The sequence below is a fragment of the Polyodon spathula genome, chromosome 2, assembly GCF_017654505.1.
Source record: "Polyodon spathula isolate WHYD16114869_AA chromosome 2, ASM1765450v1, whole genome shotgun sequence".
NCBI classification, from domain to species: Eukaryota; Metazoa; Chordata; class Actinopteri; order Acipenseriformes; family Polyodontidae; genus Polyodon; species Polyodon spathula.
In genome coordinates, this window is record NC_054535.1 from 39,554,671 (window position 1) to 39,571,946 (window position 17,276).

Consider the following 17,276-nt stretch of genomic DNA (forward strand, 5'->3'; position numbering starts at 1 on the left):
TGTTTTTCTTACAACCAGTGGTATTTTTTTTTTTTTTTTGGTTTATCAGATTTTTTTTTTCTTCTATGCCCTGGTTTGCAGATTTTTTTTTTAATAAGAAAAACGTATTGCTGCTATATGTGTTTTTTTGTTTGTTGTTTGTTTGTTTGTTTGTTTGTTTTTATAAATACTGCATTAAGGGGTTTTAACAGAAATAACGTTCATGGTACTAGTAAATACGTGTTGTCTTTTGCAGACTCCTTTACACTTGGCTGTTATTACACAGCAAGCAGACGCCGTGGAAGCTTTGTTAAAAGCCAATGCCGATTTAAGTCTCACAGATCGCCATGGCAACACAGCTTTACACCTGGCTGCCAAGCAAGGAGATTCTGAGATTCTGAGCCTTCTACTCCAACACCAGGAAGCAGCTAAACTGATTAATCTTCCTAACAGTGAAGGTACGGAACACGGAATGTTTTAGAGAAGTCATGTTGAGTCAGGTTTTCATTGGATTACCAGCTTTAAGACTACAAGATGTATTTACATGACCTTCCTCTATGGAATTTCAGACTGCCTTAAATAAAGTCCCTTTTGTTTTTACAATTCTAGAAAAAATATTTTCTTTTAAACCCCTTTTGGAAAAAGACACCTAGCATGTTTTTAATAGTCACGTGCATTTTTTTTCAAAGTAAATATGCAAAAAAAGACATTATCAAACAACTAGGACTGCCCTGGCCTGAGCATTTGCACGTCAACTGTAATTCAATACAATGTCTATGCTCCTTTTCGCCATAACTGTCTGGACAAGATGGAATGAACTAACGTGGCAGGTAAAAATGTTATTAGCTTAATCCAACCATGCACTTTGTTTGCAGGTTTGAGTGCTCTTCATTTGGCAGTGCTGGCCAATAGCTTGCCGTCTCTTAGAGAGCTTATCTCTTATGGAGTGGATGTTGAAGAATGCGAGCAGAGTTCAGGTCGAACTGCACTACATCTGGCAGTAGAGCAGGAGAACATCTCTTTAGCTGGGAGCCTTCTCCTTGAAGTAAGATATCAAATTTGCATTAATGGTCAATCATGAAATCTTCTGTAAACCACAGTTTTGGGTGAAAGTCTGTAATCGTGCTTAACATTTGGAAAGATCGTGAAATTAAATATCTGTATGAAAGCAGTAATTCCCTTTTTTAATTTTCATTGTGAATCCTTCTAGGGCAGTGCTCATGTGGATTCCTCTACATACGATGGGTCTACTCCTCTCCACATAGCAGCTGGAAGGGGCTCCGTCAAAATGACTGCGCTTCTCATGGCAGCCGGTATGTGGTTTTTGGTGTGTTCTCCACTCTGACCATCATAGGGACGTTTACAGTAGGGCGAGCAATCACGTGTGTGTGTGTGTGTGTTATGAATATATACCAAGCATCAAAATAATCTTATCACTATTAGAACACATTTATTTTCGCGAAAAAAAAAATAAGGTATGTAAATGAAGGGCATTGACAAAATGTTTTTGGTTTCTTTTTAATCACTCGATCATTCATCCTTGACCATGACACGCTTGAGTGACTACGACTGAAGCATATGCACTTAATCACCTAATTAGTATGACAGGTGATTGGACACTGGATATGGAGTGATTTCAGCTGTTGAATTGCAAGCATGAATAAAAGCAATAAAGAAAATTACAGAAAAAAAAGACAATATGCCACGTCTGTCAAGAGAGCAGCGCCTTCGTGCAATCAGCATGTTGGAGGTTGGACTAGGGCAGTCTTGGGTGCTCACAGCCTGCAATTTCAAACTTGGCAAGATGGTATAACCAGACACATTCTGTCAATGACAGTCCACGAACTAGGAGACCAAGAGTCAAAACACCTGCCCAAGATCGACGGATCGTTTTGCAACATCTTCGTGATGTCAACTATTAATCGGCACAATAAAGTCATTGCACCTGCTCAAAAACAGAGTTTGTCATTTTTCGATCACATCTAGTGAATTTTATCCAAATATATAAGTGATTCGTTTCTTTTGGTGCTCAGTATATAAAAAAAAAAAAAAAAAAATCAATCTGTAGTAACCAGTCCTTGTGCCTCTCAGTATGTGTATAGTGATCTACATTTCCACGATACTGATATCTCTAATTATAAATGGAAAGTTGTAGAGAGGATGTGTGATGCAGACATACATGTAATATGTGGTTCTTTTTGTGCTTCTGGTGTCCTGATTCAAACAATTATGAGTAGAACCAGCACTAGTAGAACAGCACCCTGATCATTAACAATGAAGTAACATTCGTGCAACACTTAGTGAAATAATTAAAGTGTGTGCTTATTTTGGCTGCAAAAACTACGAGCGTGGTTTTGAAAACGATATTTTAATGTAATCTTTAAAGAGTAAGTAGCGGGATTCCGACAAATATAACATTATAAGTCCCCACGCGTTGCTACAACTGTTTAAATAACATACCTCATTTTTCTTTTCATTAACATTCTGACACTTTTTACACTTACAACTTTTAAAGTATGCTTTGAAACAGACTTTAAAGTTATAAGTGCAAAATGTTGACAGGATGTTAACAACGAAGAAATTAAAATTACAGGTATGTTATTTAAACAGTTGAAATTGTCAAATATTCACGTTTTACCAACTGTCATACAATTGTTGCTTAACAACCGAAGAAAAATTTAATGTCCATTATAAAAAAATTTGTCAAGACCCTGTACTTTTTGATAACCCCTTGCCTACCTAGTCATTTGTAAGATGAATCGGATTTTCGACAGATAACCAGTTTATGGTAAAGTATTTTAAAAATATCTCGTGCAACTGTTTTTTTTTTTTTAATTCTCCATTAACGCTAGTCACCTCCAATTTAATCACGTTACCCCCATCTTACTGCTTTTACTTTTTCACAAATGAGCCTGCCTGCCACAATTTCAGTGCTGGATGAGAAGGTACCTTTCCAGAAAAAAACAAAACAAAACAAAAAAAACCCTGATACAATTCTCCCTTGTCATTTAATTCAAATTAAATGACATTTAATTCGAATTCCCCTTCTGAAAGAAATCAGATTCAAAAGAGAAGAATGTAACTTTCAGCCAACAGGCATTTCTTAGGAATTTCAGTTTAATTCGAAGAATGGTGAGTCACGCAACCTGTTAAAACGAGTCACTCCACGCATCCGTTGTGGTGGTCTCCCTACCAGTTTATGAACTGTTCTTTATATGACTTCTTCAGGAGCCAATGCACATAAAGAGAACTGTGAACCCCTGTATGACACTGATGACAGAGACTGTGAAGAGGAGGTGGGGGATGAGGATGAAGGGTTTGTTCCAGGGACCACCCCTTTGGACATGGCACTCACTGATGAGGTACAGTATGTTTAACAAGCTTACATCCCTCACTAATGAAGCACGGAGAAGCCACAACCCATTGAAGATTGAATAATCTTATTTATTTTTAACTTTAACATAAATGAAATTGTTTTACTGGCACACTTACATGAATGTGTGTGTGTGTGTGTGTATATATATATATATATATATATATATATATATACTATATATATATATATATAATATATATGGCACCATTATATATATATATATGTATCTATATATATATATATATATATATTATATATATATATATATATATGTATATATATATATATATATATATATATATATATATATATATATATATATATATATATATATATATGTATATATATATATATATATATATATATATATATATATATATATATATATATATATATATATATATATATATATATATATATATATATATATATATATATAAAGAAGAAAGTTTCTGTCTGTCTGTTCCTTTATGCATTTGGACCCCACAGGAGCCAGTGCAACCAAACTTTGGATTGCCTCCTCTTTCATCCAGGGGAAGGTCGAGGGCTATGTTTGGATCCAAAATGTTGACCCCCAGGGTACTTTATTTAGTAACCCCATTGCTGGATCACTACAGTAGCCATGTATCTCAAATTAAAGAAACCCAAAAAACCAAATAAATATTATATATATAATATATATTATATATTATATTATATTATTTTTTTTTATTATTATTTTTTTTTTTTTTTTTTTTTTAAATTATAATGGAAAAAAACTAAAAAAAGTTACAAAAAAGGAAAGAGGTCTGAGTGCATTGTGCGACACCCAAGATCGGTAACTTAGAGGAAACCATAAGGCTACTGTTCCCCAATTTGTCGTGCATGAAATATTGAATTTCCCCGGGCAATGCTGGGTACTTCAGCTAGTGTGTGTTTATAGATATATATTCTGTCTTGCATATTTCCTTCAGCTCAGACAGATTGGAAACACAATATTTGGCTACAGATTTTTTCAGATCAGTCTAAAGCATTCTATTGGATTGAAATCTGGTGAGTGTGAAGACAATTCCAGAACTTTTATATTTTGTTTTCTTCAAGAATTCAAGAGTTAACTTAGCAGTATGCTTTGGGTTGTTGTCGTGTTGGCAATTGGCCTACAAATAGATGGCATCACCTAGTAAACGTGTAAACGTGTCACAAAAACAAATCAAAGACTATCATTCCACCAGTTGTGGTTTTTGGGGGGGGGGGTTTTGATAGAGAGGCAAAGAAGCCTTAAGAGAATTACCTCGTAATGCTTTCCTGATTGAAACCGATAAATAGTTTAAAGTTTGCAAGTCTCAGTTTCAGTTAAGCTACAAAAAAACATAACAACCTCATGCACACCTTAAAATCTAGAAATATATAATGAAATGTCCGAAGAATCCGTCAGCTTTTTGTCTTTATTCACAAACTGGACTAGATTCAACCGATGTGAGCGATAAAAAAAAAAAAAAAAAAAAAAAAAAATTACCTGGTATACTTGCAGGCCATTAGGAAAAATAAAATCGATAACATGATGGGGAAAAAATATGTATTACAGCAGGTTTGATGCAGGAGATGGTTAATCACCATCTTCAGCAAGTAGCACCACTTCCAACAGTGTTATTATAATGGAGGGCTATACTTTGTAGAACATTCATTTTAGAGTACTTATGTGGAAGGAACATAAAAATGAAAATCAAAATATATAGTTAAAATAAATAAAATACCAGGCATTGTGCGCATTTTGGATGTAATACCCCAAAAATTCATAATGCCTGGTAATGCCTGCTGTGTCAGATCTTCTTGCTTACATGTACTCCCAGTCTTGTTTATGCCTCTCTTCATTCCCCTTTTACACAGGTCTTTGATCTACTGAATGGAAAACAGTATGAACCGAAGTTAAAGTCTTCCAGTTTACCGCCACAAGGTAACTGTTTCCATAGTTTAATTGAAAAAGCTTGTGGTGGATGACACACTCAGTTTTCGATTTATACATAGAGTATAAATTTAGCTCTAAGTTTTACATGAATTTGTTTTTCTATTTCACCAAATGTTATTTGTCCTCCTAAGGTGATATGAATGATCTCAGTGAAGAAGTGAAGCAGGAGCTGTACAAAGTCCTGGAGCTGCCTGGTCAGAGCTGGGAGGTCCTGGCACAGCAGCTAGGATTAGGAGTCCTAAACAGTGCCTTCAAGTTAAGCCCATCACCAGCCAAAACACTGCTGGAGAGCTACCAGGTTTGTAACCACTCTCACTACTTAGATCGCAGTTTATTTTTTTCAGTAAGCATCTTGTTCCTTAAAGGGGATAGGAAACACTTTTCAGTTTGTTTGTAAATTATAAAAATAGATGGGAAAGCAATGTAATCTCGGGTTTCTTTTGATGGTTTAAATTCCGCGGTCAGTCAAACTTTAATCCTGGTTGGAGAAGTCAACGGGAGAAGTATGTGAAGTAAGTGATTTCCTCTCATGCAAATTGTTTGGAAAATGTCACATTTTAACATGAGATTCAGAGCTTTGTAATTGTGACTTACTGATGATGATTTTGTACAATATTATTAAAACAAATTAATTTATATACGATTCACATTTAGCTTTTATATCAGTTGTCCAGATTGCAAATGTCTATAGTAATTAATAATAAATGCACTTGGCATCAGTGACCTGGGGCCGGTTGTACTGTAATGGAATTAAAAAACAGGATTGGATCCCAGCTCATTTTTAGCCAGATCATGAAAAGGTGGTTGTGTAGAAAGCTGATTTTATCATCAGATCTTTGAACAGCACTTGTGATAACTAGGGAGAATGTTCACGCGTATGTACGGTGTGCAGGCTTCCGCATATAATAAATGATAATAAAGATTCAAAGATGGACAAGAGGTGGCTTTAGCAGTGCCGTGTTGTGAGAAAGAAACTATACCCAAGGGGGAAAAAGTAATAAAACTTAAATAAATAAATAAATAATTTAAAATATTAAAGCTGTTATATGTATTTTTTAATACCTATGCCCAAGACAGATCTAAAACCTAGGTATGCTGCATTATTCCTTTTGGAATTTTTTTGAACAGTGTCATCTGTGAAGCGTTTAGTTGATACAGATTATTGCATTTTGGTGCCTCAATTGGAAAGGGACAACACACTGAGAAGTTGACTTGCACATGCTACATTTCAAGTATTGTTAAAGAGAAGGGTCACTGGGGCTTTGTAGTCATAAACGTGCAACGTGTGCCTGCCATTACTTGGTATAGATAGCCGCATGTTCCGAGTGCTGTGTCATTGAGCGTTCATGTTGCATTCAAAATGGAGTTACAGTATGTTTGAAACTCGAAGCTCAGCGCCATTTTTTTAACCTTAAACCTGTGTAGATGCTTGAACTTTGACTTTATTTCAGTTTAGTTCCCTCCTCATGAATTCAGTCGGTGTCAAGCCAAGTTTTTGATACAATTATTTGGGGATGCAGTGCTTTTGAAACTGTTTTCATCCCCAAAGAGGCAAGCTGCTATTTTTATGTGACAACTGTCGGTCAAACAGACTTGTTTTGTCTAGTTTAATACACTTTCTATTTCGGACAGTAGCCTTTCCTGGTTTAGGGTACAGAAAGTATTCTGCATATATTTAGCAGTAAACATATCTGCACTACAAAGCCATTTTCAGTAGGATTATGGGAATGAGAAACAAGCAGCTATTGCTCATAGTATCAGGCTGAAAACAGGAGGGATGTACAAAGATTTCTTTAACAATTCAAGTATGATAAATATGATTTACATGAGAATCCCCTTGTGATTTGAAAAAAGGGATTATATTTTACATCATAATTTTGTTACCATTTCGGTACATTTCTATATATTTGAGTTTGAGACTACTGACCATCTGTGACCAATCAAGCAAAATGAGAACCGTGGCAATCTTTGTATATTACTATTTTTTGTCTCTTTTTACAGCCATTCATTATAAATGTCTATAATAAACACAAACAACTATTTAATATTCAAGTACTTATGACACATGCATAACTTCTTAAAAGTAGCTATTTTCTTTGGCATTTTTTCAATGAAACAACATTTTTATATTGACAGGTTTCTGGTGGTACTATAATGGAACTGCTAGATGGTTTAAAATCAGTGGGTAACTCTGAAGCTGTTGAAATTGTTCAGAAAGCTTTATGTGGTGCAACGCATGAGAACGAGGACACCCCTGCTCCAGACTCGCCTGCTCTTGCCGAACAGCAGACAGGTAGGGGAAATCGTAACCGGTTACCACAGACTACTGTATATGCAAGCAAAATTTTTACTTTTGAACTATTGAACTTAATACAGAAAATAGCTCATTTTAAAAACTGCTGCAAAAACCAACGAGACATAAAGTCACAAGTTTTTCCATATCAACCTCAGTAGGGGTGTGTTATTCTGCACAGAGAAAGTAACTGAAAATTCTAACCGGAACTACCATAAGAGCTTTTCTTTCACAAATAATACTAATAACAATCGATATATTGACAGCAGCACTGCAGCGAGGCAGCCTTGGAATTCTGAGAGCTTGATAGAATTGGTTGACATGTTCCTCCTTCCAGTGTCCTTTCATTGCTTGGGGACATGCCAGTGATGTGCAGTCTGCAGTCAGTTTTTGCAGGGCCCCAAATGTCTACAGTCATATTCATAAATATGTGGTAACGGTCCAAGTGTATTTGATAGTTTGTCTTAAAGTACGCCATAGTTATAAGTAGGCCAGTCATTAAAACAAATGTTATTACACCATCAGAAATAAGTAGTTAACAGATTTAGGTTTACTGCATTAATGAGGAACTTTATTTGAATATGATACTGAACTATAGCAAGAGTTAGTGTGTTCTGGCTGGCAGCCTCTCTATAGTTTGTTATTAATCGAAACTTTCCAGGTTATTTTTATTTTTAATTGTTGTTCTAGCTGCCCACATTTCTTTTGTTAATAATTTCCATGATGTAGTTTTGGCAAAAAACTTGAGGTGGTTAACTTTTTAAAATAAGTTTTCATTTCTTTGGGATTGCACCTTCAATTATTTTTTTTCTCTTTTGAGGAAACAAAAACAGCACTCAAGTTGGAATTACATTTATTGTAACTTCAGTATGTTTGTACTGCTTACAAATGATTGCAAACATTATAAAATTATGTAAAAAAAAATGTAAATATATATTAAAATCATCATTGCTTTTAAACTACTGTATTCACTGTTTACTTTTCTGTTCATTATTGAAAGTACTAGTTTTCATTACATTGGTTGATGATCAGTCGTGAATGAGTACTGATCAAATACAGCAATTAAAACTCATTTGTATATAGGGAACTGTTTAGATTATGGCTAGCCTAAAAGGGTGATTATACTGGGTGTGACTTTTTCAACTAGTGTTATCTGCTACCAAGGGACTGTCCCATCGACTGTCAGTTGCCAAACCCAGTGATTTGTTCCCTAGTATCCCTGGCAAAGAACACAAGGAAATCCAGTGCTTTTAGGGGAAATTCTACAGCACACATTAAAGGTAGTTTAGTAAACAAAAACTTATACATGAGTAATTCTAAAAACAAGAAAGTTGTTGAAAGTTAAAAAGAAATTTAATAAAACCGTAACAATCAGGGATTAAAAAGCACTTCATATTTAGTAGTAAGCAGTTATAGGTATGTTATGTTAATGATTCCTTAACAAAATCAGTCTGCTGGACTCATCACAGTTTGGTGACAGTGTGTGAATATTTTGTTGAATCGCAAGTACATTGAAAAATTGCTGAAAATGTGCTTTATTAAACATTATTGTCCTCTATTTTGCTTGATTATGAATGTCTCTTGTTTGTTGTTTTCATAGGTGTCCAGCTTCCAAACCGACTGTTGGATCTCAAGAACTACAGCAGTGAAGACAATAGCGCATGTGACAGTGGGGTAGAAACATCTTTTAGGAAGTTTAGCCTCTATTCTTCTGAATCGCTGAATTGTACTCCAGAAGAATTGGGATTATCTGGAATATCCAAGGTCCCTAAGCAAGGCTTTGCTGTTGAGGGAGAATTATAACATGACAAGATAGTCCGTTTTCAATCCATAACAGAAATATTAGGGCTTTGTTTGGTTTATTTTAAACCATTGCAGTACAGCAGCAGTACAGTCCAGTTTGCAGTTCTTGTGTCTTGCATTCAATGCATTCGCTGTCCTCCAGGGGGTTGTCGGCACAATTTTACTGTTTCAAAATGAATGGATTTCTAAAAAGCAAATACCAGATAATTCTGCCTAACTGACTACCAACTGATCTTGTTATTAATATAGTCAAATGACCTTTTCCTTTAATGATGTAAACTTAGGAATTTACTTTTTTTCTGGCTTTGAAATTGACAATGTTATTAAGCTTTAATAACTAACATTTGTGTTTTTCATTAAATTAAGTGTGTTGTATTGCAGGGATCAAAGTTCCAGAAATTGCACAGAAATAACCAGATTTGAAAATTCTGTGCAGTCATACAAAGCATAACACAAGCAAAATATTGTGATTGTCTGCATGGCAGTCAGTCAGCCAGGCATATCTCATACAGTTAAGTGTTGTTTTAACCATTTATCTTAATGCTAGTGGTGTCAAGACATACATTTTAATTATAACAAAAATTGCAGTATTGTAATTCAAAGATATTTAAGCAGATAAATGATTGTAATCTTCAGTAAATTCCACAAGATGAAATAAAACATATTCTGATTAAATTAATGTTCTTTTATCTTTGACATCTGTGATCTAAAAACCATCTACAACTACCAGGCAACTGTACTTGGTGTTTGCCTGTGGAGTATTTTTTATAGAAATGCAAGTGGTTTATGAGGTCACTTAGGTTTAGTTGAAAAACAAATCCTGCAATTGACAGAAATTGAAAAAGTGTTTTGCAAATAAAGAGTAAATTAAACAATTTAAGTTTTTTTTTTTTTTTAAGCTACAGGAGTTATATTTAATTTTGTGCTTAAGCCTTATTATTCAGTATGACTTGTATGCTTTACTTACTGTATTAGTTACTGTGATAATGTGTACATTTCTAGAAGATGTACCTTTTAAATATGCATTGGTTTGTCGGGATTGGTGCAGTCAGGTGTTATGAATTAACTCAAAGAGTTTGTATAGTTTGTTATAATATTTTATGTAGATTGGTTTGTTAGTTTAAATTCTTGTAGTACAGAGCTTGCACTACAGCCTTGTTATATTGTTTTATCCTTCTAAAAGAAATGTGGCCAAGTTACATTATTCACCATGCTTTTTTAAAAATATTTATCCCTTGCCATTAAGAGTGAACCCAAAGTTCTGTTATACTGTGATATAACATGGACAAGGTTTCAGATTTTGATATTGTATTGCTTTTTTTATTGCATTTCCAAATATGGTTTAATTCTTCAGTTTTATTCTGTAAATATCTGCAGTAGTAGTAAGCTTATGTGTACTACTTGTTTTAATCTTGCTTTACAGTGGCATAATTGTAATACATTTTTATAATAAAAGAAAAACAAAACGTACTTGTCTCAGAAGTCTTCTTCCTACATATCCACAGCAAGCACCTTGCTACTTTTCTTAAATCTACATAGTGTCAGGTTAGTGTATATTTTACCAAGATAGTATGACATTCTAATCATGCTCTGAAAACAAATAACTTCTGCAAAAATGTTTGAGGAGTTGTTTTTTTCAATAATACATATAATTTATTTTTTAACCTTTAAGAACCTATTGCATTTTACATCAAATTTCCAAGGGGATCCTAACAATAAATGTTAATGGAACTCACTGGACATAGCCTGGTGAAGCAGTTTTGTATGAAGGCAAAACAAATCATGACACGGTGAAGTATTAATCGAATACAATTGACTTCTGTACAATAAATTATTAAACCACACACAACACAAACAGTATAGTTGTTTTATTGGTTTGAAAAAGTTATAAAATGTTGGGTTATCGTCATAACTGTGGTCCCCTGAAATAGAAATGTATCCAACTCCAACGCCTGTCTCTGCGTGCATATGCAGTGACCAAAGAATTGTAATGGATACATTTCTATTTCAGGGAATGTTCTATTTCAAGCATGAAATGTATTCCATTACACAACGGGTAAGTAACCCAAGCCCTCGCAAGGACATGACTTGCAGAACAGCCAGATTAGCAAGCCATCAGTCTTGCTATACTTATAAAGCATGGTAACGTTCACAGAACGCATCATTACCTCATGCATGTGCTTCTGAATCTGGCTGAGATGACCCTGTCAGCACTGTGGTTCCAAAGACAGGGTTCTGAGGATCCAGGACATTTAAGCATGTTAGACCTTGTGAAGCGTGAGGACTGACCCACACCGCTGAATCGCAAATGTCAGAGACCGATGACCCTGAAACAACTCCCAAGAGGTAGCAAGACCCCTGGTGGAATGACCTGTGAGCTGCTCTGGAGGGGTAAGTTGGCTTGCTCATAAGCAATCTTGACTGTCTCCACAACACAACTGGACAGGCTCTATTTTGATAGAGCTTGACCTTTGTTTGCTCCAAAACATAAAAACAGCTGCTCAGATTGCCACCAACTTTTTGTCCTGTCAACATAACATGCTAGTGCCCTAACCAGACAAAGCATATAGAGCCGACGCTCCTCATCTGTCTGGAATAGTGGAGGAAGAAAGGCCTCCAATTCCACAGACTGACATGGGAGGTCAATAGGCATTTGGGCACAAAGGCCGGATTCATACGGAGCATGACATTCGTTCTAGACTCCGTAAAAAAAAAAAAAGCTTTTGTCACTGAAAAAGCCTGCATCTCACTCACATGTCTAGCAGAAGTGATGGCAAGTAAAAACACTGCCTTCAGAGACAGGTATTTAAGCTCTGTAGAAAGGGTGGTTTTGTGAATGCACACAGCACCACATTTATGTGTCACTGAGAAACTCTGTCCTTCAAAGGAAGCCGAAGCCTCAGCGCCCCTTTCAGGAAGTGGCCAGCCATTCCCTGCATTCAATTTTAACGTGGCAAACCGAGATGGCTGCCAATTAAATCAGAATTGAGGGGGACTTATCCTCATCAAATAGGTATATTGCAAAAACTGCAGAATGACTGGCATGGGACAAGTCGTGCGATCAGGCTGATGTGCCAAACACCAAGTCTGAAACACACCCCACTTGTATCCATACTGAGAGCACGTTGAAGCAGCTCTCGCAATCTGGATGGTCAATATGACTCTCTCCGACAAGCCTAACTGGCTGAACCGGAACCGTTCAGGGGCCAGACCCAAAGCTGTAGGCTCGATGGCTTGGGGTGCTACAACATCTCCTGTACCTGGCTGAGCAAGTCACTGTGCATAGGCAATTGTCAAGGCTGGTGGCACAACAGCGTGGAGAACCACGTTCTCCTGGGCCAGTATAGAGCCACTAAAAGCACCGTGGCTCGTTCCTGCCTGATTTTTTCCAGGTACAAGTTATCAGTGGGAATGCATACAGGAGAGTCCTCAACCACTAGTGTGCAAGGTCGTCAACTCCCAGTTGACCCCTGTTGCCCAGAATGGAGAACCAGAGGGGACAATGAGCGGATTCCAGGGAGGCAAAGAAATTGACTTCTGCTCTCCCGAACCAGTCCCAGATCAGGCACATCATACTCGGGGTGGAGCGACTTCCATTGATAGGAGGTCTGCAGTGTGGTTTTCTGCTCCTGGTATCGCTCTCAGGAAGAGCAGGAGCTTGTGAAACCCACAATAAGATTTTGTGGGCTACCTGATGGAGACGGGGAGAGTGCAGGCCACCCTGGTGATTGATGTAAGCCACCACGGTTGTGTTGTCCATTCTGATAAACACGTGCCTCCCCTGCACCTCCTGGAAGTAACTCTGCAAGGCCAGAAAAACTGCCTGCAGCTCCAGGACATTTCTTTGTAGCCCCACCCAAGGGGGCTGCCACACATCTTGCGCTCCTCGTCTACTCCACATGGCACCCCAGCCTGAGCCAGAGGTGTAAGCGGTGATCACCTCTTGCCTGGTGATACTGCCTAATGCCACACCTAGACACACATGAGCTGGCTGTTTCCACCACGAGAGGTCCTCCATACAGTTTCAGGATACCGACAGACGGAGATGTGGTTGCAAGAGAGGGTGATTCACCCTGCGTTTGAACCACGCTTGGAGAGGGCGCATGCGGAGAAGACCCAATGGAAGGGTCTGGGATGCTGCTGCCATCAGGCCCAGAAGACTCTGGAAGGTGACAACCTCCCATGACACGCCGGGCTGAAACAGCCTCAGGCACGTGTGGAGCCTCTGGATTCTGTCATCTGACAGAGTGGCAATCATGCTGCTTGAGTTCAAGCAGGTTCCCAGGTAGATGGTAGTCGGGACGGTACCAGCTGGCTTTTTGACAAGTTCACCATCAGACCAAGCCTGTCGAGGTGAGCGGACACCGGTTCTGCCTGCACTGGAGCAAGTCGTCCAGGTAGTTGAGCACTCCGATGCCTTGTAGCCTCAGAGGGGTCAGAATAGTCTCCATGTACTTTGAAAAGGTGCGAGGGACTAGAGAAAGGCCAAATGGCAGAACACGGAACTAGTAAGCAGTCCCTTGAAAAACCTCAAATATTTCCTGAGGTCAGGTATTATTGAGACATGGAAGTAGGTGTCTTTCAGGTCCACCGTAGTGAACTAGTTGTCCAGTCTGACAGACCACAAGAGCTGTTTTATTGTCAGTATCTTGAACTTCCTGTGCTTCAAGAACAGAGTGAGCTGTTTGAGGTCGAGAATGGGCTGTAGGCCGGCGTCCCTTTTCGTCACCAGGAAGTACTTGGAATAAAACCCGACTTCAGGTCGGAGGGGTCTATTACCTGAATACCCCTTCTTTGTAACAGGGGCTTCACCTCTTGGAACACCACCAGGGTGTCTTGAGGGTTGAAGAGAGAAGCCGTAACCACTCCTGAAAAGGGGGGAGGGCCCTGTTTGAACTGGAGCGAGTAGCCGAGCTGTATTATGGTGAGCACCCAGATGTCCGTGGTGCTTGCTGGCCAGTAATCCAGTTGGCTCCTTGAATAAGGTCCCTGGACCTGTGGCAGCAAACCCCTAGGGCTGCTGCTGAGCCGCTGGTGGTTTCGCCGTTGCCTTTTGTGCATAAAGCGGTTGGCAGTATTGATGGTATCCCCTCTGTATCTGGCAACCCCTATGGTGGGGAGCTCCCCAACCTACAGGCACTGTCGGACGCTGAGTCTGGGGCTGCTGAGCTCTAGGATGCCAAGGTTCTGTTTGCTTCCTGGCTTGAGGAGCCTTTCTGGGCAGCAAGCAAACCAGCTCTTTGGTGGATCTGCATGCCTCCTGGGAGCTCAGCAAAAGTTTGTCTACAGCTTGACTGAACGTATGGCCTGGTGTGACTGGGGCATCCAAAAGGGAGGCCGTGCCCCCATCACTCTGGGATCAATAAGCTACTAACAACCAAACAAGCCAGAAGGCTGCGAAAACACGGTAAAAAAACACAAAAAATGTATTTAAACAATTTTTTGCCTCAGCGGTTTATCCTAAGGGGAAAAAAACAAGTAGAAATAAAATAAGACAGGCTTATCTGACTGCTTCTGGTCGAAGACAGCAAATTTTCTCTAATGCTGGGTCACTCTCTGTGTAAGCTGAAAAGGCTGAATAGAAAATGGCGTTGAGTGCTGTCCTGCACGCAGTTTTGTCTCCTGTGGGGGCGGAGACAGGCCTGCTGACATCACAGGCGTAACACGCAGCTTTAGTAGTGTTCAGTTGAATCAGGCATAATAGGCTAGCCCACTGTGTAATGGAATACATTTCATACTTGAAAGGGAACTTTCAAATATAAACTTTCAAATAAAGGTAAAAAAAAAAAAATGTATCCAAATTTGATTAAAGCGATCTATATATTTCACTTTTGAACCAGTAAGAAGGAAAATGGATCAATATTGGGCACAACTGGCCTGTGATATTTCTCAATATACTTACTTCCTAATGAAAAACATTACATGTGAAAGCCACCTGAGCACATCATTTCTACTGCAGTTTGTAATCACAAAAGCTGGAGTCCTCTTCCTTTTAATTCATTTCAATTTATGTTATCAGAAAAAGGTTGACAAATTTCAATTGGAGTACTTATGTAAATAAAGCTAACAGTGCCACAAGACAATTTTCGGGCTCTTCAATAGCTCCTTATCAGTAAATGTTCATCAGTGAGCGCACTTGCAGAGATTTGGTCAGCTCAGAAGTGCTAGTGGGCTTCCAGGGGAAAAATTTCACAGCCTTGGTTTTCTGCAACATTAGGAATCCGTTGGTTTCAAAGCGTCCTGAGATGTCGCCTACGTCCAGCCAAACATAGGGGGTAATGTCTGTTGTCTGTAAGTTGATAATGTACGCCTCACCGTCCTGCTTAACAGTGGCCTGAAGAAAAAGAGAAAAGTTCCTCAATAATACAGAAGCCAATGTTTTAAGGAAATCTACCATTAGAGCAGCAAAATATTCCTAAAATTATTCCCAGCCATAAATCATAAACTTAGAGGTAGAATTGTAAGAAATTAATTGGACTATAGGGTGGGTGGGACTTCTAATACAGGCAAGATATTCTTCATCTAATGTAATTTTAATTCTAGTTGAATCTTGGCATACCTGCACAATTGTATTTGTAATTACCATGTAATCAATTACAGTTCAATTACACACCTTTCCTCAATCACAGTTCTATGTTATGTTTTACATTGAGCAAACACTCCTCGTATTTTCAACCACTATTAAATGACCGCAATTGTTTGAAAAAGTCACCAGACCAGTCCTAAACCGGTCTTGACCCGCCTGGTCGATATCTACAAGCAGATTGACTAAAACTGTATACTGTACACTGAAAGAACAGAGATAGATCTCTTTGCTTCCCAGGAACCAACCCACTGTCTCCTGTTTCTCCATAATAGGAGAAGGAGACCCGCTGACAATAGATGTCTTGGCACACCAGTGGTCGAAGCTCCTGTTACACGCCTTCCCACCACTCACCCTGCTCCCGCTGTGTCTGGAGAAAGTCGGGCAGGACCGGGCCAATGTGCTTCTAGTAGCACCTTGTTGGCCCAGGAGACCCTGACTCAGCTTCTGGGCGGCCAGCCTTGGAGACTGCCCAAGCACAGCAACCTGCTCAGTCAGGGGAACCTTATGACATCCCAACCCATCGAGCCTGCAGCTCTGGGTCTGGCCCCTGAACGGCTGCATTTGAGCCACAGGGACTTTCCAACAGGGTTACTGACACCCTGCAGAATGCCAGAGCACTGTCCATGCGTTCCCGGTACGGGTACAAGTGGGGTATTTTCCAGATGCGGTGTCTGACTCATGGGTTTGACCTCACGACCTGTCCAATGGCAGTAATGCTGTACTTTTTGCAAGACCTATTTGATGAGGGGAAATCCCCCTCCACGTTTAAGGTCTATCTGGCAGCTATTTCAGCTTGTCATGTCAAAATTGTTTCGGTCTCCCCAGGAGCTCACTTCCCGGTGGGGCAGTTTTTTTTAAAGGGGATCGCTGGCTTTGGCTGCCTATGAAAGACACTGTTCCTCGCCCGGGGCTAAACGTGGTGCTTCATGCACAAATGAAGCCTTCATTTGAACCACTGCATTCAGCTGAGCTGAAATCTTTATCATTTAAAGCCATATGGTAACGCACAACTCTCCTCTCATCTCAGCCTTGTAGTATTCCAGTCATTCTGCAACATTGCCCTTGCGATGGCTTTTGTACACTTACCCATATGGTAACGGTTACATTTCGTACTTGAAAGGGAACGTTATTATAACCCTGGTTCCCTCAAATAGAAATGTAACCTTCAAGGTCGCTGCGTCAATGATTGCAGCAGGCTTGAAGGGAAAATGACGATGAGATCTGTGAACGCAGTGCTTTTGTGCCCTCGGGGAGGGACATGACTGCACCACAGGCTCGCAGAGCAGTTTTGGTA

The 17,276-nt window shown here is 39.0% G+C and overlaps 2 protein-coding genes across 5 annotated transcripts in view; one reads left to right on the forward strand and one right to left on the reverse strand.

Annotated features, from left to right (window-relative positions):
- LOC121296314 (nuclear factor NF-kappa-B p105 subunit-like) overlaps positions 1-10,862 on the forward strand; it is a 37,064-nt gene extending 26,202 nt beyond the window's left edge. The window contains exons 18-25 of the mRNA XM_041221731.1: positions 236-437; positions 855-1,024; positions 1,190-1,292; positions 3,208-3,341; positions 5,222-5,288; positions 5,432-5,598; positions 7,437-7,593; positions 9,194-10,862. Coding sequence (XP_041077665.1) covers positions 236-437; positions 855-1,024; positions 1,190-1,292; positions 3,208-3,341; positions 5,222-5,288; positions 5,432-5,598; positions 7,437-7,593; positions 9,194-9,396 — 1,203 coding nt within the window. The 3' untranslated portion in view covers positions 9,397-10,862. The remainder of the gene's footprint in view (positions 1-235; positions 438-854; positions 1,025-1,189; positions 1,293-3,207; positions 3,342-5,221; positions 5,289-5,431; positions 5,599-7,436; positions 7,594-9,193) is intronic.
- A 99-nt stretch (positions 10,863-10,961) lies between these two features.
- Positions 10,962-17,276, reverse strand: part of manba (mannosidase, beta A, lysosomal) — a 40,866-nt gene continuing 34,551 nt past the window's right edge. For 3 of the 4 annotated variants that reach the window (XM_041221754.1, XM_041221745.1, XM_041221771.1), the window contains one exon: positions 10,962-15,730. In XM_041221754.1, coding sequence (XP_041077688.1) covers positions 15,506-15,730 — 225 coding nt within the window. In that variant the 3' untranslated portion in view covers positions 10,962-15,505. The remainder of the gene's footprint in view (positions 15,731-17,276) is intronic. The other variant, XM_041221762.1, reaches the window with a different exon arrangement.